This window comes from Nansenia antarctica, assembly GCF_963989245.1.
Source record: "Nansenia antarctica genome assembly, chromosome: 18".
Lineage (NCBI taxonomy): Eukaryota > Metazoa > Chordata > Actinopteri > Argentiniformes > Microstomatidae > Nansenia > Nansenia antarctica.
In genome coordinates, this window is record NC_137691.1 from 7301974 (window position 1) to 7325916 (window position 23943).

Sequence of the window (23943 nt, forward strand, 5' to 3'; positions counted from 1 at the left end):
TGTGAAGCCCACCCCCCACCGTATGGTGTGTCATTCATCCTAACAGTTTGCTGTGAGTTCCTGTGTGCACTGCTCTCCTCACAGCACCAGAACCAACTGTTCTCAACGCCTCCCTCTGTTCTCTCACGGTGACAAACTGCCGGTGATATGGCCTCCCGGGCCGGGCCGGGTCTACATCACTGACACCAGAGGGTGTATATAACAGATTAACGTGATCCGTTTTAATCACAGTTCCTGAAACGGAGCGATTGGAAATTGATCTTTTAAAACAATATATAAAAATACCTCTCCCAGATTTCTTAAGGTTTTCAGAAAGCAACTGTAGAGGGGGGTCAACCGACAACAAGACCTCTGGACATATATTATTCAGTGTGTCTGTAGCAAAGGGTTAACCTTTTTTTTTCGTGAAAAAAGAAATACTACTGATAACTTCTCAATGCTGTCTCACGGGAAATGCGTATGGCCTGTATTTATTTGATTTTATTTGTGTTTAGATTATACACTATAATATATCATGCTCTCCTGCTCTGTATTTTGTTTTCATTTCAAGTTCTTGGGAGATGTCCATAATGACACAGCGCATGGTGTGCCTGTGCATAGTTTTTTCGGAGAATGTTTTCACTTGATATGTTTTTGGACTGTGAGGCTGAGGCCTGGGTGTTGACTGTATATTGAGTGGGAGGGTGGTAAGCACATCCAACCATAGTGGTGGTATTGTCTTACAGTGTGAACTGTAGATGTCACAGGTAGAGCGTAGTGGTGTTTTTCCTGATCATGTGACTGGAAAAATTCTGAGCCCAAGGCATATCCTATCCTCCAGGACACTTGTTATTAATGGAGAGCATGACACGAAAGATATGCTGTTGTATTGCACTATTGAGTGTTTTAATGAAGCACTGATGATGATAACACCCAGGCACCAATCCAGACATTTGGCAATTGACAAAAAAATAACTAGTTTCCAATCGTGTATATAGGTATTACATATAGTAATAAATAAACCTGTTTTCCTATGTTGTGTTTTGTCTATTACATTTACACACACACACAACATCTGATGCCTAATGTCTTCCTACACCATCATAGGGGCGGCAGTGGCTCAGGAGGTAGAGCCGGTGTCTAATGATCGCAAGGTCGGCAGTTTGGCAGGTTCGAACCATGGCTGGCCACGTCAAGGTGTCCTTGAGCAAGGCACTGAACTCCTAATTGCTCCAGGGTCGACGTCTATGGCCGACCCCTTGCCTAGAGCGTAAAATACCAAATTCCAACAATGACTGCATGGCAATGAAACAATTATTATTATTAGAGAAACTTCAATTAAGGTTTTCACTAGTCCCCCCCCTTAAACCCTGTAAAATTGCTTAGTGGTACGCTCGTCATAGTTGCCGTGTCATGTTCATTACAAATTTCCGGCCAGCACTTTCACCTCATTACACGGTCTGAGTCAGAGTGAGTATTAAATCACTTCAACCCCAGGCTGACCTACAGTACACCAACAGATAGCTATCTAGATAGTCAACCAACACCAGAGCTGACCTACAGTACACCAACAGATATAGCCAGTCATCAACCCCACTGCTCAACCAGAACAAAAAAAACACACCAACCAAAAATTTAGAGAAACAATATTTATTGCTCATGCATCAAAGGGATAGTTTACTCAAGGTACAAACTGACCTGATGTTTCACTCACATTGGCTGTACTTGATTCACCAAGATAGTTTTGGAAATATAGTTCCCTTAATATAGATACATCATAATAACTTTTTTGTTGTTGTTTTTGTCTTGGTGAATTGCCAACATCCAAGGAAAATCATGTTAATTTGTATTCACGCTCTCTTTAAATTTGAATTCATGTGAGTAGTAGAAAAACAGCATTTACATGTACACCTTAAAACCAGTGAAAATGTCCATTTTGGAAAGCACAGTTGAAAATGTACTCCCTTTCATACAGCAAGATTGGTCTGCCCTCTGAGAACGTGAAAGAAAAGTAATGATGGTAAACGAGACGCTAAAATTAAGTCCTATATCATGATGACTGAAAGAAATGTGAACAGACACTGCAAAAACAGGAACTTCCAAAAAAGTTTAAATGCTTGATATACCACTCTATAAAATTATGATCTCAGATGCACACAAGACAACCAAACAAGAGACAAGAGAAAAGTGGTGAAAGTTCCAGAACAGACATCACCTTCTAACAGCAGAGGAAGTCTCAAATATAAATGCAAACTTTCTCTCACACTAAACTTGGTAGAGGGCACCTTATTGGTCATTTACGTATAGGCATGAGCATTTTTCTCATCTACCTTTTAAAATTATTAAGAAGGAACGACGACACGCAAGCCCTATGACACACACACACGCGCGCGCACACACGCACACACACACACACACACACACACACACGCACTCACTCACTCACTCACTCACTCACACACACTTCCAACCAACTCTCTAGTTGTCTTTGTTCAGTGAAATCAATAAAACCAAATCTCTAATCCACATGATGAGAGCAACAAACTGAGGTGGTAAATATACTAAAAGAAAACATTGATGTTTGTAAACCTATATTATCTAACATCAAAATCAGGATACAACTCATGATTACATAAATATTCAGTGGCTGTGCATTCATATAAGGAATAATACTTCTACAGCAGTCCCATTTCCAACATCCCACACGTCATCTAAGAGATGGCGCCGTTGCCATGGTTTCGCTGTAATGTTCAAATTCCACTGTGACAGACATGATGCTGGCTAGTTAGTGGTGCTTCCACACCCCATCCTACAGACATGTAGGATGCTCAGTTAAGAGGCCATGGAGGGAAAGCACTCCTCTCACGCAACAAGTGTCTCTATTGATCAGACACGAGAGAGAGAGAGAGAGAAGATGGGAATGGATTTGTCTGAGAAGCTGAAATTGATCCCCCATCATTTGACAAGGCCTCATTCCTGTGCGGGTCCGTTCCTGTGGGAGGGAGAGAGACGGTCTACAGTCGAGGCCTCATATGGTCCTGTATCTTGTTTGGGTCTTTTTTTGGTTGCTTGGGTTTTGGCTTGGTTTACAAGAGTTCATGAATATCCCTTATTACTATATTGCTGAACTGAGAAGGTCAATGGAATTCACATCTGTGGATAAAGATAGAATGAGGGAGAGAGAGAGAGAGAGAGAGAGAGAGAGAGAGAGAGAGAGGTTCACTGATGTGCAAGCCATAGATGTGTACACAAGGGGGATATATGCTGGCGGGTTGCTATCTCTCCCCTCTCCAACGTCACTCCTCTTCATCCCTCTCTTCTGGCCTCCTGTCTTCCATTCGTCCATTCTTCATTGGAGGACTTTTTTCCCTTTGTCGATCCATCAAGCAGTTCCTGAAAGCACAATCTTTCCATCATAAATGTGGCCGTAAAGTGAAGTATGCATTTAGAGGTCATGGTGTGGTGTGATAAGTGCCTTGCATCGCGTATGCAGGGTACCCACACCTTCTGAAACACATTTTTTTCTCAAATTCACAAACTTTCAAGGATTCCAAGGACCTGTGGGAACCTTGTGTGATAAGTGCCTTGCCTCGGCGTACGGAGGTGTTGCTGCTTACCGTCGTCTCCATTAGTGAGCACCAGAGCCTGAAGGATGTCTGAGAGGGAAACGATGCCCTTCACCACCTCGTCCTCATCCACCACCACTAGCCTGTGCACCTGAGAGAGAGAGAGAGAGAGAATTCACCAATTATAGAGACAGAGAGAGAGAGAGAGCGAGACAGAGACACAGAGAGAGAGAGAAACAAAGTCAGAGACACAGAGAAAGAGAGATCACGAATAGAGATGCTCCGATCAGGGTTTTTGGTGCCGATCACCGATCACCGATCACTGGAATCAGTGATCTGCCGATCCGATATCACCGATCACCGATCACAGCGTCGAAAATGGCAATTGAAGCATTCTATTTATTGTGTAGCATTATTTATGTTTTAAATTATTCTTAACACCATTGACATTGTATATTAAGTATTTAAATGAAATTAGGAGATGAGAAAGTATCATGAATTGACGACCATCTGTTTTATTGAATTCACAACCACCTGTAGCTTACTTCAGGAAAAACAAATAAAATGTGAAAATAAAAATCATAATAAATAAAATGTACACTGTCACATCAAATGTGCAACATTCCACTCGAATGAGAGGAACTAGGGGCTCTTAGAGAACTTGGAGCTTATACTGTAACTGTAGCTTTCCTGAGGAACAATAAACATACCCGAACTAAACTGCAACATAAACAGGCTATAGCCAAATATAAAATACTGTTTCAAGTCAGTCAGTTTCAAGTCATATTTAGGAGGAGATAAGACAGCAAGTCAGCAATAATCAATAAAACAAAAAAACTAAACATTGCACCTAAGGAGATTTCAGACTCAAACCTTACTTCTGATTAAGCAGCATCACTGGCAGATTAGCCTTGAGAAATACAAGCATCTCAGCGTTTTTGGCACTCAGCCTGTTCCTCTTATCATCTAAAATATGTCCTGCTGCTGAAAAGTCGCTCGCTATCTACACTTGTGCAAGGTGCACAGAGGAAGACCTAAAACTCACGCGCTAATAGTTGTTGTTGCTATGGGCCAAGTGACTTCCTGCTCGCGGGGTCACATGACGTCGGTGAACACTACCTACACTACGCTCGTGAAGTCGCGCTGGAACTCTGACCAGCACTCGTGGAACGCCTCTCGTCCAATCAAAGCACTCGGTCCCTTTATGACGTCGAGCCCAGTGTGCGCTTCGGCGCTCTCTGAGCGAATCGACGAACGCAGCAAATGCCGTATGATATTCGTGGTATTGAAAGACCTTGCGTGCGTTCCTCCGCAAGGTATTTCTTTTGAGCAGACATTACAAACGGCATATTTGTTGTCTCTTTCCGACACTGTGTAATATTTCCAGACTGGCGACGCCATTTTGTAAACTGATCGGTCATGTTTGATCGGCCGTTTTGAGAACTCCGATCAAAACCGATCAAGGCCATATCGGCCGATACCGATCGGCGCCGATCAGATCGGAGCATCACTAATCACGAATTATAAAGACAGACAGCGAGAGAGACCACTCTAACAGTTTTTTCTATCATTGGGTCTACAATACTTTTAGGCCATAGACTTGAGCGCAGCACATGTACAGTATGTGTGTTTTAACACTAACGAAACAAACTGCTTGTATTTACTTTTACAAAAGACCAGCGCAATGTGATTATGTTTCGATGTTGGGGCCCAAACAGTTATTATTCGAGTTATATTATGTACATTCCGGGTGTGTTTGTCTCTCACCTCCGCCTCCACCAGCCTGTTGATGATGGCCTCCAGGGTCTCGTATGTGTAGCACTTCAGCACCCCTTCAAAGTACTGGGAGCGGTGTTGCAGGGCTTTGGTCACGGTCACGTCCAGGTTGTTATACGTCTTCTCTGCAGCTAGGTTCTGTGTGTGAGACACAGAGACAGAGACAGAGAGATAGAGAGACAGAGACAGAGACAGAGACAGACAGAGACACAGAGACACACACACACCATTAGTCCTCTATGCTGTCTGTGTACAGTGTGTACAGTATGGATAGCACAAAGATAGATACACACAGCGATGCAATACTTACAATGACATCAAACTTGGAGTAAATGTCGACCACTCGACCTGTGTGTGAGAACGAAAGACACATGAGCACATAACTTGCACACACACGCCCACAACAGAAAGGGCTTTATTCCACACATTGTCTTTCACTTTTAAAACAACAACAACTTTGCCCCTTCCTTCGTCCCACTCCCTCACCATTATCGTCAACCACAGGCAGGGCAGACACTCTCTGCTCCACGAAGATGCCCAACGCCGTGTAGAGGGGCGTGTCAGAGCGCACCACTGCAATCTTATGGAATGTTCCGATGCCAAGCTCCTCCAGGGTTTGGCCTAGGAAGGAAGGTTTTGGCATCTCCGATATCTGAGTAAAAACACACACACACACAGCATCCTCCTCAACCAACTGGCTCGACATACATTCCACCACATGGAAATGTACCCACAGTGTTTTTTAACCTCGTGGCAAAAAGCAACAAAAACAAGCTAGGAATGGATTTCACTAACGACGTTACGTAACGAAGTCCTAGCACTGCTCTTGTGTTACCCTCTCTCTCTCTCGACTGCTGAGAGTGGGGTGTTGAGATGCCAAGACACAGCAGGGGGGTTCAAATAATTGAGGAACAAGCAGAGGGGGAGAAGTAGAGAGAGAGAGAGGAGAGAAAAACTACGGGACTCACAAAGAGATTGAGGAACTTGAGGATTCTCTTGTGTGTGAGGATGTAGAGTGTGTTCCCGGTCAGGGGGTCGATCACAGGCAGCCGGTGGATCTTGTTCTTCAGCAGAGACCATACTGCGTCATACAGACTGTGGGGAGGGAGGGAGAGTGAGAGAGAGAGAGAGAGTGTGTGAGAGAGAGAGAGATTTCAGTATGATGGCCCATTCTGACAGATCCAAGACTTCCCGCAGTCAAAGTCTGTTGTTTTTTCAACGTCAGACGTCTTGTGGAGGGACAGACTCTGGTCCCGGTAAGCCCTGTCGTGATCGAGCCACTTAGACCAACTGTCACTGTGACAAAACCTCACGGTGACTAAGCGAGACGTTACCATGGCAGCCTTACCTCGCGTTGGGGGATATGCTGACGAGGGGCTTGAAGGAGTCTTGAAGGTACACTTCTATAATGAAGGAGAAACAGACAACGCACCGGTTAGGTTTCGCACGGTGGATGATCAGTCACCGACGGGTCAGTTAATGAATGTCCTCCCCCCTCCCCTCACCTCTCCAGGTCTCGATCTTGTGCTCCTCCAGCTCGTATATCTGAACCTGAAACATGAGAGCAGGAGAAATACGCTGACCAACAGAACAAAGAGTGGGGCGGAGGAAACCGTGAAGGTCAGCTACAAGTTCGTTACGCAGCGATACGAGGGCGAGGTTTATCTCATGTTACATGTACATTTTTGGCGTTAAGCACGCGCCTTTATCCAATGCCACTTACTTAAACAAATGTTTACTTGTTGTAAGTAAATCGTCTATTCAGTAGTTATAGCAGGGAAAAAGTAATCTACGGTGCATTCGGGAAGTATTTGTGGATGACATTTTTGCATATTAGCACATTTTTAAGAGTGTCATAGCAAAGGGTCTGAATACTTACGCACATGGGAGTATTTATTGTATTTCAAAATGTTTTACGTGCTTTTAAAAGTATTTTCTCTTTGTCATTCTGGGGTATTGTGTGTGGATTTATGGCAAATTATTTTAATTCAATACATTTTAAATTGAGTCTATAACACAACAAAAATGTGGAAAAAGTGAAGGGGTCTGAATACTTTCCGAATGCACTGTATGCTCTGGCCAGGGGCCACTGGCAGTCGTAATGCTAGAGTTATCTCCTTGCTCTCTCCTCACCGTTTTACCTTGCAACACTAACTGAAATGAATAATAATCCAGTGACACTGACATTTGCTGTGATACACAAAAGAGGCAAGAGTGGATGTGGAACCGTACCAAAGGTGACTTGTAGTAGCGATGGAGGATGTTGATGAAGTCTGTGATGGTCAGCATACCTGCATTAAGAGACCAGTGGGAAATCATTACAAACAATACATGCAAGTTTCAAGTTTTATTGTTACGTCACATTACACGAGTGTAAGCGAGTGACGACAATAAGGCAACAGGCATAATTCAACATTTAAAAATGACAATAGTACAGAGGACATAAGTGACAAATAAGACAGGATACAATTAGCAGTACAAATAGTAAATAAAATAGATAGTTCAAGGTTAGGTTAAGTTAGGTTTAGGTAGTCCGTATAGATGGGGTGTGCTTGGGGATGAGTCAATTGTCTACAGTAGGCTTGTTAATGTATCAATACATTTACATTTTTGGCATTTCGTAAAAAGCCTTTATCCAAAGTGACAACAAATACATTTGTCCAAGTAAATGAATCATCTATCCATCAGTCATTGTAAGAAAAGGTCATCTATAAGCTATGAGCAGGTGCCATTGGCAATTACAATGCTTCCTAAAATGTCCATGTAAACCAGTGCATTAAGTGCAACTCATCATGGAACCTCTCCCACCTCGTGCCTTTGAGCAAAATTAAAGTGAAAATCAAGGTCAAGCAAAGGTAAAAGGACTCACTTACCCACAAAACATTGCTTCTTACTGTCCCAGAGCGCGGCTGCCCTCACCCCATTGGACACCAGGGCAAAAAACGCCTTCTTCACCTTTTGGAGAGAGGAATAACACATTTATACACAGAGTATCATCTCACGACTAGATTCAATTGAAATATGTAATATGCCAATTAGCTGACGCTTTTATCCAAAGCGACTTACATTGCAGTGAGTGCATACACTTTAGGGCTGCAACTAACGATTATTTTGGTAGTCGACTAATCTGTCGATTATTTTTCCGGTTAGTCGCGATTAGTCGTGTGGCTTTTCGCTGCGCGTAAATGGCGACGCAGAAGCATAAATCCGGCTTAACTAGCTATCTAACCTAACGTTACGCCAAGCTACAGCTGCTCACAGAGCTAGTTGATTGGCTAGCTAGCATTGCTGGCTAGACTACAGACAGCTCACGTAAGTAGGCTACGCTTGGCGCTGTTTATCTTACAGACAGCTCGCTGGTGGACTCAACATAATTGAAATAGCATTCACTTATCAAGCATCATTCATGATCATCCACCATGACTACCTGGTATTTTAATAGCAACCACCCCTCACTTCATTTCATCTCGCGTTCTCCTGGCTTCAACATGGAAAACCCCTGCTACGTAACGTTACATACAAGCGCCTCTGTCTGTCACACGCGTGCCACAGGGCAAATAAATTAATAGCACAAACGCTCATGTACAGCCCTGTCCATGAGACGTTGTTTTCCAACATGTAACAGTAAAGCATAAACATTACGACCCTAACAATATAACGTTAGCCAGTTGGCTAACAACGTTAGCTAAAACTTACCCAGCTGATTCTTGCATGGCTCCCGTAAAATAAAAAATAAAAACGTTTTTTTAAATTTTTATATATGATTAGTCGACACTAAAATTCCACGTCGACGAGTTTTTATGATCGACGTCGTCGATTATGTCGACTAATCGTTGCAGCCCTAATACACTTATATATGGTGCCAGCGGGAATCAAACCCACAACATAAGCGTTGTTAGTTCCGTGCTCTACCAACTGAGCCACAGAGGACCAGCTAACCTACGAGTTTCAAACTGAATGAACAGGCTCTGATCTCTTACCTGCAGTGATGTATCAAACACCACCAACTTTGAGCTGGTGGGGACTAAGTCATAGCACCGATGGGACTTCATAAACCGGGTGTACACATTGTACTCGGAGTCTGGAAATGAGAAAGATAGAGAGTGGGGTCAAATGTCCATTCATAGACACATTAACTCTGTTTTTTCTTCATATACATATTAACGTAATTGCCGGTTTCACAGGCAAGGTTTAAGCCCAATCCCAGACTAAAAAGCGTCTTCAATGGAGATTTGACATTGAAAGTGTGGTTTAGGGGCGCTTAGGTGGCGTAGCGGGTTAAGCGTTGACCATGTAACCGCAGGGTCCCCGGTTCGATTCCGGGGACATATCCTGCATGTCATCCCTCCTCTCTCTCTCACCCATCCTTCCTGTCTAAATCTCTACTGTATCTGTCAATAAAATGAAAAATATGAGTGGGACTGCTACTAAGTGTGATTTAGTCCAGGACTAGGCTTAAGCCTTCTAGTCTGTGAAACCGGCCCACTGTCTGTCGGAGATCCTTGTCTTATGGGTACATATTTATAGTACTTCAACAGCCATTACATGATGTGCATTAGGAACTGCAAACAGAGATGATGAATCACCTTCTATGGGCGGCTCTTTTTTACATTCCAGAGGTTCCAGGTCATCAAGAGCGGCTGGAATCTGAATGAAAAAAAGAAAGTAAGGTCATAAGGTCATGCTTTATGCTTGGGGGAAAGTTGCCAAAAAGTGAATGGAATTCAGTGTTTGCTCTACAAGTATACACTACAGTGCTCTGTATAGTAATGTCATATGTGTTATCCATGGCTCATTATCAGCTTAGCTAGCTACTGGTGTTCTACAAGGGGGGTCAAAGTTGTGCAAGAAAGAATGTTTCAGTCATTTGGGAGCAGCAACCAAAACAAATAGCACATCATTATTGCTTTAGAAATGTGCCCCTTTCGCTTAAGGTTGGGCAGCCCATTTCAAACATGTTAAGTAGCTTACATACCTACTCAAACATCTCCTTGTCATTCACAAGCTACATTGCTAAACTAAATAGGCATCTGTCTTCTTGCCATCATCATCACAGCTATGCCGGTGGCTTAGATGATCATGAGCTATTCTAGTTGCGTGAGAGCGTGAGAACTGGTTGAAAATGCGTGAGTCTCACGGTGATTGCGTGAGACTTGGCAGCCCTGGTTAGGCTAACACCTATTTGGTTAGCCCAGTGTGTGTCAATGTCAAAAGCCAACGCGATCCCGTTAATCGTGACTTGTTTGGGTGCTTATAGAAAGGGGGCTAGCTGTCAGCAACATACATGTGGACCAGAGTGTTGCTCTAAGCTAGCTGGCTTGAGTATAATGAGGCTAGCAGGCTAGCTTAGCTTTAACTTAAGCTACTTACACACTCCATCTTCCATCCACTGGCTGTCTCCGTGCTTCGCTTCGTTAATCCACCAGGCAGCAATGAATGTCCTGATCTTAAAGTGTATTTCCTGTGTTTTGTCAACCTGGTGTCCTGTGCCAGTGGCTAGACTAGAGGGCGAGATGCAGCTCTGAGTAGGAAGCTTCACTCCGACTATCAGATTGTCACGGTTCAAATACTTTAGCCAAATACATCCTCCACCCTTCTCCCTTCGTCACTTCCTTCCTCCCTTAAAGTCATCACGTCTCTACCGTCGCTTAGAGTTAGATAGGGAATGGTTATCCATCAGCTGCAGTTCAACTTCACAGTCCAGTCAAAGTCAAATCAAAAGCAGAGTAAATCAGTGAGATTAGATTATAATTTATACCCCCAGGGAATAGAGTTGTTTTCTTATATTCGAACGGAGCCATTGCCTCTTTTCGACTGCGCAATAATACCGTAATAACTACAGGTGCAACTCCAAAGAATTAGAATATCGTGCAAAAGTTCATTTATTTCAGTAATTCAACTTAAAGGGTTAAACATAGATATTATATAGACTCATTACATGCAAAGCGAGATATTTAAAGCCTTTATTTGTTATACATTTGATGATTATGGCTTACAGCTTATGAAAACCCCAAATTAAATATCTCAGAAATGTTTAATATTACATGAAATCAATAAGAAAAGGACTTTAAATACAGAAATGTCAGCCCTCTGAAAAGTATAATCATGCATATGTACAATGCAATGAGTCTATATAATATTTAAGTTTAACCCTTTAAGTTGAATTACTGAAATGAATGGACTTTTGCACGATATTCTATTTTTTTGAGTTGCACCTGTATATTATGGCTACAACCTCTACTAGACTAAACCTGTCTGACTAGACAGAATTATAAGTCTCAGCTGTCCATCTACTGGTATATATATATATATATATATGTCTAGAAAAGATGTAACAACTCAGACTACTTCGTGGAAATCAACATTCCTATGGAGATTTAAATTTCAATGACACAGACAAGCATTTGAGGACAACCGCCCCGACCCTCACTCAAACAATGAAAAATGACAATTAAAGGAGTAAAGGATTTATTTATATATACAAAACTGTTTACAGCAAGATTTCTGAATTAACATTGACCAACGTGGGGGTATTGGTGTTCAGGTGCACAACACCACCTGGTTTTGCCCATGGGGGTCAAGTCAACAGAGAAGGAAAAAACCCTAGAGAGCACCTTGAGTCCTGTAGGGAAGCAGGTGGCGGGAATGGGGGGGAAGGGGGGGGGTTGAAGGGTAAGGCACAAGACACAGCATCACCAGCTTCTCTTATACCAACATCAACCACCTATCAATCAATCAACTACGGTACTTACTCAGAGAAGCGCTCAATCAAAAGAAAAAAAAGAAAAGTCAAAATAACAATATTAGGTACTAGGAGGGGTGGACCAGTTTAAGAGAAATAAAGGTAATGTCAGTAAAAACCAGAGGTTTCGTATCATTCTTTTGTAAGGCTGAAGTGAACTCATAAATCAGGTGATGGGGGGCACCATTTGTCTGTTGTCATTAATCTTGACTCAACATTATTCATTCGTTGGGTCAAATGTAGTCCATACTTGGTTTACCCAAGTCTAAATCATAACAAGCACCCTAAAAGTAAACCAGCAGACGTTGTGGCCCCCATGACCAGGTTTGCAGTCCTCTCTATTAAGGAATTTCAGTGAATGCAAAAAAACTGCAGCTCCATAATGTTAATTATAGTGTGCTTGTGTGCAGATATTCTATTCAATATATTGAACAAATAAACAAATTAAATTATTTCTGGATAATAACCAACAACACTATCAAACGTGTGTCTAGGATCCTAGTTCTCTGGGATCAAAAGGCAACAACTTGGAAATATGACTGATCCCTTTCACTCTTATCTCTAATCTAAATTTCATTAGGAGGGCTGTCCACTGGATAATTACATCTTAATCAATACATAGTCATGGTGGTAATCCATAGGGCGGACCAATCTGCCAACCAGAAGTGCTTAAAAACATCAAAATGCATTATAGAAAATACAAATTGGCTTCTTTGTTGTTTTTTCTTAAAGACATGATTTACAGTTCATGGGTGAAGAGTGTCTTAAGTTTACATGATAAAAAGTTACAGTGGAGAAAAAAAGTAGGGCAAAGACCAATGCTAAAGGAGATTCTGCAACACACTTATTGTGTGAAAGAGAAGTCGTTCCAAGATATTGTAACCAAGACATTGACCAATGTGAATTATAATGACACCACAACTACAGCAATGTGAGCTGTATCTCGCCGTCATGGCCAGTGGATTGGCTGAATAATACAGATGACCTGAGAGACAAGGGTCAGGCATGTTTGTTTAGGCATCAAGGACAGCCCTTACTGTGTGTGTACAAAGTGAAGCTAGTCGATGACAGTTTGGGGACATGAGCCAATCACCGTTCCATCTTTTGACGATGGCTAGTTGATTGATATTATCAGGTAACGCGGAGGGAACTTTGTTTAAGCAAATTGTGTGTGTGTGTGGGGGGGGGGCAGGGGGGGGCTGTATATTTGGCATTGTCATATGTTTTGTTTATACAGAAGTAAAAGCTGACGGTGAAACCATTGCGTGACGCCTAACGTCTGGATTGGTGGGCTCCTTAAACTCTGCCGTCGGAGTGGTTGGCCGCCTTCGTAACACAGTGTTGGATTACAAAGGAAAGGAATATTGCCACTGCTGCTCCTTGGTGCTTGGGGAGGTCATGATTGGCAGGCTGGTGGTGTTGTGTCTCCTGGCTTCAGCCAATGAGCTTACTGCTGTCCTGGTGACACCCTCCTACATCACGGCACACTTCTTCTCCTCTGAGGGTACGTTCCCGTCCGCCTTCTCCATCTCCAGAATGATCCGCTTGAATAACTCTACAGCTGTCTGCAATGCAGATGGGTTTCGCCGTCGGAAGTCAATACGTTATTACATGCTTATAAAATGCAAACATTCTTTTTGGATTAGCAGTTCGGTCGAAAAGCAACGTACCTCGTTTTCCTTGGCAGAGGACTCCATGAACGCAGCTCCCCATGAGTCGGCCAGCTTCTTTCCCTCCTCTGGCTTGATCACCCTGTTGAGGAAGAGGGATGCGCTGAGTAGGATTCAATGAGATCACCCTCTATCGTTTGCTCAAGGTCAGGCCACATTAGATTAGACTCAACTTTATTGTCATTGCAGAGTACCAGACAGTACCAGACAACAAAATGTTGTCTTAGTTTAGCATCTATCCAGAAATGCAAATAGTGATGATAGTGTTTGGCAGTGTTAACAATGACAGGTAGTAAGATTGTGAGAGTAAAGTGATAGGCACATAAATGTCGACCTCCAGACATTGAGTAGATAAACAAGGTATTTGAGGCCATAGAGATTATGGGTTATCGTCGAGTTCAGGCTTCCTCAATGTCACAAATGCAGACCCTGCTTCAACACCGGCCACAGACTCGAGTCAGACTTGAGTCGTCTTGCCCCTCAGTTTATAGACTATGTTCAGTGAATCAAAAACTGATGTCCGTTCCACATTTTAATTATGGCCGAAATCAACTAACTTTTTATTCGACTAACCTTTCATGTGATAAGTATCAAATGCATTCTTATGTTATTTTACTATGTCAGCCTACCTGCATCTACTATGTCAGCCTACATGCATCAGCGATAATTGTTAGCGTTAAAGCACATAACATTTACTTACGCACATAACATTACTTTTAATTAAATGATTGTTTCAGTGGCACACGGCATAGAGCACACATTCAGTATAATATGCAGTTAGGCTGCCCCGGAGCAAGTTAGAGCTTCAGGATAAGTTCCTATAGGGACGGGGCGGCTGTGACTCAGGAAGTAGAGCCAGCGTCTAATGATCGCAAGGTCGGCGGTTCTGTGGTCCGATCCCCGGCTGGCCACGTGTCGAGGTGTCCTTGGGCAAGACACTGAACCCCAAATTGCTCCCAATGAGCGGGACGGCTTGCATGGTAGCTTGCCGCCATTGGTGTGTGAATGGGTGAATGAGAGGCCATTGTAAAGCATTTTGGAATAAGGCGCTATATAAGTGCAGTCTATTTACCATTTAGCAGGATAAGTTCCTATAGTTCCTACATTTTATCAAAGATAACTCCTTTAGCGTGCATCGTAGTATACCCGTCATAACAAATACATATTTTTAAAAATGGCATGGTTTTTGCATGTACAGTTCCAGCTAGAATTCTGGAAACTATTTTCCTTCATTCAGCTTTACCATGTTTACCTTTCCATATGGAGATCTTTTTTGTTCCCAACAAGCACAGTTGGCACCCTAAAAAAGAAAATATTTTTATTTAAATGGAATTACCTGAAAAACAATGCATAAAAAACAACATCAAATCTTTTTTGATTACGGACAACTTACTGTATTTTCCCGACCATGTCTAGCAGCTTGTCATGAAGAACCTGAACAACTTCAAAACTGTAAAAGGAAAGAGACAGAACACTAAGTAAGCAGGGTTGTGGCCTTGTGTGCATGGACTATCTACTATCTACATACATAGATTAACAAGGTCAACAGAGTCAGTGAGCTAAGAGGACAGTATTACAATCCAGTGCGTGCATTTACAGTGTTCACGCATTTCCATCTCTTTACCCACACCACACAGATTTCAAGGTGACTCGTAAAGATATGACACACAAAGAGAATTATCAGTAGCCCGTTATCTGCTTGTAACCAATCGCACTGCCTTTACCTTACATCTTTGGCATTTAGCAGACGCCTTTTTTCAAAGAGACTTACAAGAAATACATTTGTCTTTGAAGTGAATCACCTATCCATCAGTTATCATAAGAAAAAATAAATCTATGCTAGGACCAGGGGCCAATGGCAGTCACAATGCCAGGAAAAATTACGATTTATGTGCTCGCTCCAAAGAAATGTAAAGCAGTGAGACTCAATACATTTACATTTACATTTTTGGCATTTAGCAGACGCCTTATTCCAAAGCGACTTACAATCAATAAGCAATTACTTCCTGTAACTAGGATTGGGCCGGTGGAAGGTTTTACCAATAGCACCAGTGTAATTCCCACCGTCCATACCATTACTTCCCCATTACACCCAGCATGTGCAGGAGATTATGTTTATTAAATGAATAAAAGGGCATATGCGTGAGGATCAGTGGCACATGTTTAGCCTGCTATGGTAGGCAGAAAGAGAGGGGGGGGGGGGGAACTACTTCTAAAGTTATAAAGTTATAGCAGCCAGTAAACTAATGTGAAGTGACCTGTTGACTTCGATCATGGCAGAGGATTTGGTGTAAAAGAGTGTGGGGGTGGGGGGGGGGGTTGAGAATTCAGATAGCGGCCCGAGCCTACCTGTAAAGCCAGCAAAGCAGACTTGCAAGGACGTGTCATGGGTAGGAAGAAAGGTGCCATGGGCTGGCTAAGTCTCTCAGCTTTACTTTTCTCTGAAGCTAGCACACACTGGTTCGCTCAAATACAACGCGACAGTACATGCAGCTAGTGAACACTAACCTTTTCATGGAGGTTACTGAGTAGACCAAAACATAACCATGGATGTCCATTGAATGGGACTGAGGAAAAATAGAGTACTCGTCCTGCGTGGAGATATGGGGAGATAACAGTTAGACAAAATGTTTTCAGCTGTTGTTCAGACCCTGTTTACACATTAGAATGAGTACCCCATTCTCTGTGACAGGAAACATGACATATATTGAAAATAGCAGTATTGCACAGAACCTAAACAAAAACTAAAAGTGGACAGGTGTGATGCAAATGAGCCAAGGCTGCTTAATTAAGTATCACTGTAGTTACTACTTTTACAGTTTCACCATCACTGAAGATAGGACACTGAATAACCTGAACTTGTACCTTATTTCACACCTTTAAAAAGAAGGATAATTGCATTTACCTGTCCAGCAGTATCGACCAACTGAAGACTGAAGTCTTGACCGTTGACATTCACACTTTTATTGAAGGCTAGAAAGAAGTGGAGGTTCAGCACAGGTTAAGTTACACTAAAATATGGCAATAATGGAGGGTGTGCTTCATAATAGTACATCTGCAAAAAGGTAAATAAAAGAGAAAATCTCACTGTTTTCGATGGTGGGATCATAGGAATCTACGAACTGTCCTTCCACAAATTGTATTGTAAGAGAAGACTTTCCTGTAAAAGTTAAAATACAAAATTATGAAATGATTAAATGACATTTAGGCCAATAAAAAACAATAGGCCTTATACGGTTAATACAAAGATGGTGTAACTTGGATCAGGTTCAACTTTTGGATAGTATGAAGGGTTGTTAGCTAGCTAAACTTTAGTGATTAGCTAGCTAGATTCGGACAAAGTTGTGTATTTCTCCACGTAGTGTGTAAATGATATCTGAAACTTCCCCCAACTATTAACAATTCTAAAAGCGCCATTTCTATTTTAAATCATGGGTTAATTAGCTAGCTAGCTACTGTAGCTGACAGTTAGCTAGCTAGCTAAACAAAAACAAAGGCTTGTATTCTAAGCTAGGCTAGCTAGCAATCATCTTTCTTTTATTTATTTTTTGTACTCACCAACAGACCTGTACCCAATCACAGCAATCTTCCTGTATTTTGGTTGAGGCATCGTTTTAAAACAAATCACTTCAAATAAATGTTTTAAATTAACAATAGTCGTTTTTTAAATATCGAAACAAAAACTTTATGTCCACATTCGTGTCGCGTCACGTGACAACAACAAACTTTCTTCGAGCCGCTCGCGCAGCTATCGGTCCTCCGGGCCTCGAGTTGTAAAACTTCACAACTGAAATGAAGTGGGTAGGGTTAAGTATTTCGGTTGATACTTGCTATTAATCGCTTTTCGATATAACTATGTATATCGATAATGTGTTTGAAATAGTGAAAAGAACAGTTTTAGAACATAAAACTGGGATCCAAAAACGGCTTATTCACAGCAGCTGCGCTTCGCGAGTCACACTGTCGGAAACTGAAACACTGAGCAAAGCACACCGTCGTAAAACCACCTACGTCACAGTCCCCATGAGGGTGCCTGGCTTTATACAGCAGAGGTCACTGTCACCCTGCATACTGCTGCATGCATGTGGCACATGGATGAGAAACGCATACAGTACAGGCCGAACGTTTGGACACACCTTCTCATTCAATGCGTTTCCTTTATTTTCATGACTATTTGGTACATTGTAGATTCTCACTGAAGGCATCAAAACTATGAATGAACACATAGGAATTATGTATTTAACAATAAAGTGTGAAATAACTCTAAATATGTCTTATATTTTAGATTCCTCAAAGTAGCCACCCTTTGCTTTTTTGTTGTTAATAACATATATAATAATAATATTAAATATAATATGTGTTAATAATAATATGTTATTATATATATATATTTAATATTATTATTATATATTTTATTAACAAACAAAACAAAACAAATTATTAACAACAAAAAAGCATGTGTTCATTCATAGTTTTGATGACTTCAGTGAGAATCTACAATGTAAATAGTCATGAAAATAAAGGAAACACATTGAATGAGAAGGTGTGTCCAAACTTTTGGCCTGTACTGTATATCAGCAGTAGGAAACACTCTCGGTGTAAATTCGTGACAGATTGACATGTCAGAATTATTGTATAAGATAACCTGTACTGCAGTCGTTAAAAAGGCAGAATGACTCATTCTGCCTCTTTAACACTGCAGTACAGGTTATCTTATATAATTATACTCATTCAATGAGAGTGTCAATAAGTTTGAGTGTCAATAAGTTGAATTAGGCTACTGTGGCTTGCGTGTAGTGCAACAGACAAAACACTGGACAATGGTGTTAGAAAAGATTCTGAGAAGTGTTTTATTTGTATCGAACAAACACAATCCTTTCGGTTCAGATTCACAGTTTTACTGATGTACTGATAGTGTAACCCTCATACAATCATATAAAAGTAACTATAGTGATGCATACAGTTTCACATTACAGACAAAAAACAAACAGTACCTTATCATACTGTACAGCACATACATACACAGCATTGAAATGACGACACATTTTGAGATTCGTATGATTCGGGGAGAGGTGAGAAGTGACTATTTCCCCGAGTGACAGTAAAACCTGAACATTCATTTGAAGTCGACATACATATAGATGGAAACAACCATGATTTTAGAACATATGATTGTGAAGAACCTAACCCTAACCCTTAAAGAAAATAAAACTTTTGGAGACATTGGAGAATAATCTCCATACTGTACAATAGGGTATTTAGCACAGACACACAAGGTATTTTCACATGGTTGTACAATGTTGCACATAATAAATGAGTATACCCGAAACGCAGACACATCTATTACATAACCTATAAATACCACACAGACACACAGACACACACACATGGACACACACACACACACACACACACACACACACACAATGTAAACTCATCACAGTTTAACTTGGTCTCAAGTTCCAGACCATTGTTTCCGGTCTCAACCTAAAATGTCCTCTTTTAGCACCATGATGCTATGCACGGTATTGTCAACTTATGTTGTCTTTTAGTCAAACAATAAAATGACACAATTATATGATAAACATGGATAAATGAAAGCGAACAGTACTAAAATACTAATACTAATTGTCCATAATATGCATGGTAGTATCATTATGTACAGTATTTTCAACCCAAGTATCCCTTGCTTTCATTTCCAGTTTGGCATTCATTTCACTCGTTCTTAGAAAGTATAGGCTTTTGCCTCTTTTCAAAACATTTGCAGAGAAAATTATAATAACATTCACGAGATGACACAGTACGATAAATAATTTGGATAATAAATAAGGTGCAATAGGCGAGGAAAGAAAAAAAGAGGGTTATTACGCAAACCTGAACCTCGTAAAGGTTGCATCCAGCCAAACGAGTTCAAGATAAACATCATGTTTTACTAGAGGATGGCAGGCAGTTCCCACAATGTGTTTTCGAGTCTGTGAAAGCTTCATGTGTTGGAAACACGTTGGAACCTTAAGACAGCCATCTCTATGCGTAATGCATAGACATCTAAACTCATGTTCCCTTACAGTTCATTGCTTCCTTCACCATAGTTTTTCTCTCTTATTTGCGAACAAAATATGTCCAAAATATATATGTTCTCATTGCTCAGTAAAGATCTGACAGGAGAGGAGACACATTTCATTGGTCCATTGGTGCCGTACTGGTAGCTATTCTCTGTAAGACTAACCATTTCTGAAGTCCATGTCCAGTCCTGGTCTGGTTTGGTATGTCTCATCTTACCAAGAGTTTCCTCCTCTTCTCATTTCAGTGGTGACCTGATCACCAATCGTCTATCAGATCAATCAGATCATTCCCCCCTCTCTTTCAGAGAGAGATGACTTCATTATTTGGTGCCAGTCTTTGGTAAGCAAAAGCCACAGGCTTGTTGAAGTGCTACTGAATCTTTGAGAGCCCGTTCGCTAACAGGAGCCTGAGTGGGATGGTGGAGCGGGACACAGTCAAAGGCAGTTTATGTAGACCTGGGGAGAGAAGACATGATACCAGTGAGTGAGCGGATTACGTTTGTGTGTGAGTGTGTATGTGTGTGTGTGTGTGTGTGTGTGTGCACGCACCCGTGTATGTGCATGCCTGTGTGCACACGAGTAGTATGTGCGCACGTGTGTGTGTGTGTGTGTGTGTGTGTGTGTGTGTGTGAGACACCCACATACCGAATGCTCTGATCAGTTCCCTCTGCACGGTCCAAGTGAGTGTGTTGATCAGGCAGGCGGAGGTCAGCCCCGCAAACACAATGTTATACAAGAAGACAATGTGGAAGTTTCCCAGCCAGTTATACCGCCCAAAATCCCCAAGCAGATCAAATCGGGTGATTCCTGAAACATCAAGCCAAGAGAAGAGAGGTTTAATGGATTCATATAGAAACGGGTTGATACAATTACATTTAACACCATAACTATTGACGAAAGAAGAAAACCAAATCCTCCTCCTACCCACTCAGAACCTAAACGCTCCTGTCAGCTCTCTGACGCAGACTTACCCAGAGTCCTGGAGAACACAGGGAGGGCGGAGCTGAGCACCAGCAGAGACACACAGTTCCCAATAATCTGAGGAAACAGAGCGACAGAATGAGATGTATGAATGAGACATGGTGTGTGTGTGTGTGTGTGTGTGTGTGTGTGTGTGTGTGTGTGTGTGTGTGTGAAGCTGAACATCTCACAACTAGGCTACAAATGTCATCTTTTAGTTTTCATTTTTGGCAGCCTGGATCATGTTCACAAGCTGGTGGTTATAGGGGCCTTCAGATGGCCCACATCTCCAAGAGAAAGGCTAAACAGTTAGCAAGGTGTTGCATAGGCTCCATATCTGCTATTATCGGTAGCCGCTCAATATGGAGACGGCGTTGCTTTTTGTACCCTTAGAGTAGATACTGTTTTACAGTAATACTATTGTATCTGTTAACCCACATTTGAAACATCCTCTGTGTTAATATTATATGTGTACGATGGTTGCTGTACAAACGTACAAACGTAAATTAATGTCTCCCAATGAACTGATTGCACTGATAGTGTTTATGTCCTTAATGCACTTTGTCTTTATGTGGACATAAATAAAGCATTTTCAAATGTGTGTGTGTACCTGTGTCAGAGTGGTGTCCTGTGCGTGGGGTCGTAGTCCAGTGAACAGAGGAGAGCTGTAGAACCCTACTAATGAGGAGATCATCAGATACCTGAGACATTGAGAGTTAAGGGCCACGTGCTCACCCATACAATACAGTTACAGTCACAAAACAGATACAAGCAAGTCTGTGTGATGTGTTGGTGTTGAGTGTGCTGCTGCTGATGGGTAAGGATACAGGATGAGGATGACCTGTACCGCAGCCCCCAACGGACCAAACACGGAGAACGAGGCAGCGCCCAGAAGTGGGTCCTTCAAGTGGAAAAAATCAGTGCACATATTTACTATTGAAATCAATGTTCAATACATAATATACTATATACTGTACCATACAGTCAAGATCTATGCTATAACAATTACACCGAATATTCCAAGGGAAGTACTGTGTGTCTCTTTAACTTATCCAAATCAAATGGGATGAATCATTTGTACAGTAAATGTTTGTTTACCTCCATCCCTCGAGGCATGGCCGTCTCGTCAAACAGCAACTCCAGAACATGGAAACACACGATGAGCACGCACACCATCTTAGACAAAAGAGTACCAAAGTCAGTCAGTTAGATTAGAACACACTATATATTTGTGAGGAAATAACTGCCAGTAGTGTAAGATGGTGCTGTCAGGACTAGTGATGAGTCTGTCCTCACCGTTAGAGCCAGCAACAGCAGCATAGCCAACGGGTATCCAAGGTTACGCTGCCATGGTGACGCTCTCCTCCTAATTTCTGGGACCAGGACAAAACAGAAATCAAGCATTAGTTTTTTTATCTTGTCTGTCTGTTGCTGTTGGACACACTGTCTGTATGTATGTATACATTTGCGACAGCAGCTGGTGAAACCGGGAACAAGTCGCCAACCAATCACCAACATTTCAGACTTTTACGTTCAACGTTGTTGAAAATGAATGACACAAATGAATGACACAAATGAATGACGCTAGTCAAGCCAAAAATTGCAATGCAATGGGTAATCCCCACTACTGCCTAGTTAACTATAACACTACTTTACATTGTTAGCAGGCTCACAAAACAAGCTGTGTTATTTGACTAGCGAGTGTGTCATTGATTTTCAACAACGCTGACATTTATTTACATTTTTCAGAATAAAAGTCCGAACACATGGTCGGTTGCCGACATGTTCCCGATTTCACCAGCTGCTGTCACATTTAAAACAGTTCAGGGGAGACTCATTGGCTAATAGCAGCATCTGCACAGCATTTACCCAGAGCGATCCGCCGGGCTTTTATGGTAAGGTACTGGTTCCTGAGAGCCTCCACATTCAGACTCATCCAACAAGAGGTCCTCCCTGGGGGAGAGGGAGAGAGACAGCCGGCATGTTGTGATCAGTCTCTGTTCGTTCCCTCAGACAAAATGTACTGAAACCGGAAATTATATGAAACAATTAGAAGATAACACTCACTGTTGAGTTTCCTGGAGAGAGAGGCCTCCTCGAACACGGCACAATTCATCGTCTCGTCAACATCCTCCAAAAGCTGAGGGAGAGCAGACATGTCAGTTAAGTCAGACACGAAAAACAGTTAGACAAGTCAAACAAGTCAGACATGCAGGAACAGACACATATGCAAGCAAAAGCGCGCACACACACACACACGCACACACACACACACACACACTCACACACACACTCTCACGCACACTCTCACACACACACACACACTCACACACTCACACATACACTAACCCCCCAAAACAGACTCTCATAAGTCTCACACACACAGACACACACACACACACACACACACACACACACAGACTAAAACAGACACACACTCACCCGTGGTTTGACCAGTAGGCTCCCGGTGACACTGAACATGCGTGACAGTCCCAGAGGTGTACAAACTGTGGGAGACACAGAAGATACATCAGTAACACACAGAAACCACACACACACACACAAGCATTGAAAGCATGTTGTGGCTCATGACAAATCAGTTGTGCACTGGTACTTACGCAACAGCAGCAGAACCCCAAACAGTGAAATGCAGGAGTAGAGATAAGGCAGGTAATATTCCCACAGATCTGTGACAGCGGGAAGAAATGGGTCAGTTGGATGGAAGAATGAACGTTTTTTTTTTTAAATAAATGATTTGTAAATGTCTTTGTCAATTACTACGGAGCCCCCCTGGGGTCACATGGTAGAAAAAAAATATTTGATGTGTGAATCCGTTCCCTCGATTTAGTAAATCTGTTCCCTCGGTTTAGTAATTCGTTCCCTCGGTTTAGTAATTCGTTAGGGTTAGGGTTAGGGTTAGGCCCTACGAGCCAGAACGATCGCAAGGATTCTAACCCTAACCCTAACCCTAATCCTTGCGATCGTTCTGGCTCGTAGGGCCTAACCCTAACCCTAACCCTAACGAATTACTAAACCGAGGGAACGGATTCACACATCAAACATATATTTTTCTACCATGTGACCCCAGGGGGCTCCGTAAATTACAAACGAGGATGCCAGAATAAACATGGAGAAAGGTAAGGAGGAGTGAAGTACCGTAAAGACTTTCCCTGGCCATGTTGTCATGG

At 42.0% G+C, this 23943-nt stretch overlaps 3 protein-coding genes across 3 annotated transcripts in view; all 3 read right to left on the reverse strand.

The window, feature by feature from the left end:
* Positions 1–1640: 1640 nt before the first annotated feature.
* Positions 1641–10845, reverse strand: prkag1 (protein kinase, AMP-activated, gamma 1 non-catalytic subunit). The gene is made up of 13 exons (XM_080548430.1): positions 10692–10845; positions 9908–9968; positions 9302–9402; positions 8195–8276; positions 7554–7612; positions 6827–6872; positions 6670–6724; positions 6290–6416; positions 5808–5973; positions 5632–5669; positions 5313–5459; positions 3597–3696; positions 1641–3372 (listed from the first exon to the last, which is right to left on the reverse strand). Exons 1-13 carry the CDS (start codon positions 10698–10700, stop codon positions 3362–3364), a joined length of 1002 nt encoding a protein of 333 aa, XP_080404556.1. The 5' UTR covers positions 10701–10845; the 3' UTR covers positions 1641–3361.
* A 2346-nt stretch (positions 10846–13191) lies between these two features.
* Positions 13192–17675, reverse strand: rhebl1 (Ras homolog, mTORC1 binding like 1). The gene is made up of 8 exons (XM_080548707.1): positions 17292–17675; positions 16822–16893; positions 16639–16706; positions 16242–16324; positions 15127–15183; positions 14986–15033; positions 13734–13815; positions 13192–13628 (listed from the first exon to the last, which is right to left on the reverse strand). The coding sequence occupies exons 1-8, from the start codon at positions 17341–17343 to the stop codon at positions 13536–13538; spliced, it is 555 nt and encodes a 184-aa protein (XP_080404833.1). The 5' UTR covers positions 17344–17675; the 3' UTR covers positions 13192–13535.
* Positions 17676–18668: 993 nt separating this feature from the next.
* Positions 18669–23943, reverse strand: part of LOC308173613 (limb region 1 homolog-like protein) — a 14792-nt gene continuing 9517 nt past the window's right edge. The window contains exons 6-17 of the mRNA XM_080548645.1: positions 23912–23943; positions 23374–23442; positions 23198–23262; positions 22823–22895; positions 22625–22708; positions 22052–22128; positions 21854–21931; positions 21583–21656; positions 21366–21456; positions 20767–20833; positions 20441–20602; positions 18669–20251 (exon numbers count right to left, since the gene is read on the reverse strand). The exon at positions 23912–23943 is cut by the window's right edge and continues 92 nt beyond it. Coding sequence (XP_080404771.1) covers positions 20166–20251; positions 20441–20602; positions 20767–20833; positions 21366–21456; positions 21583–21656; positions 21854–21931; positions 22052–22128; positions 22625–22708; positions 22823–22895; positions 23198–23262; positions 23374–23442; positions 23912–23943 — 958 coding nt within the window. The 3' untranslated portion in view covers positions 18669–20165. The remainder of the gene's footprint in view (positions 20252–20440; positions 20603–20766; positions 20834–21365; positions 21457–21582; positions 21657–21853; positions 21932–22051; positions 22129–22624; positions 22709–22822; positions 22896–23197; positions 23263–23373; positions 23443–23911) is intronic.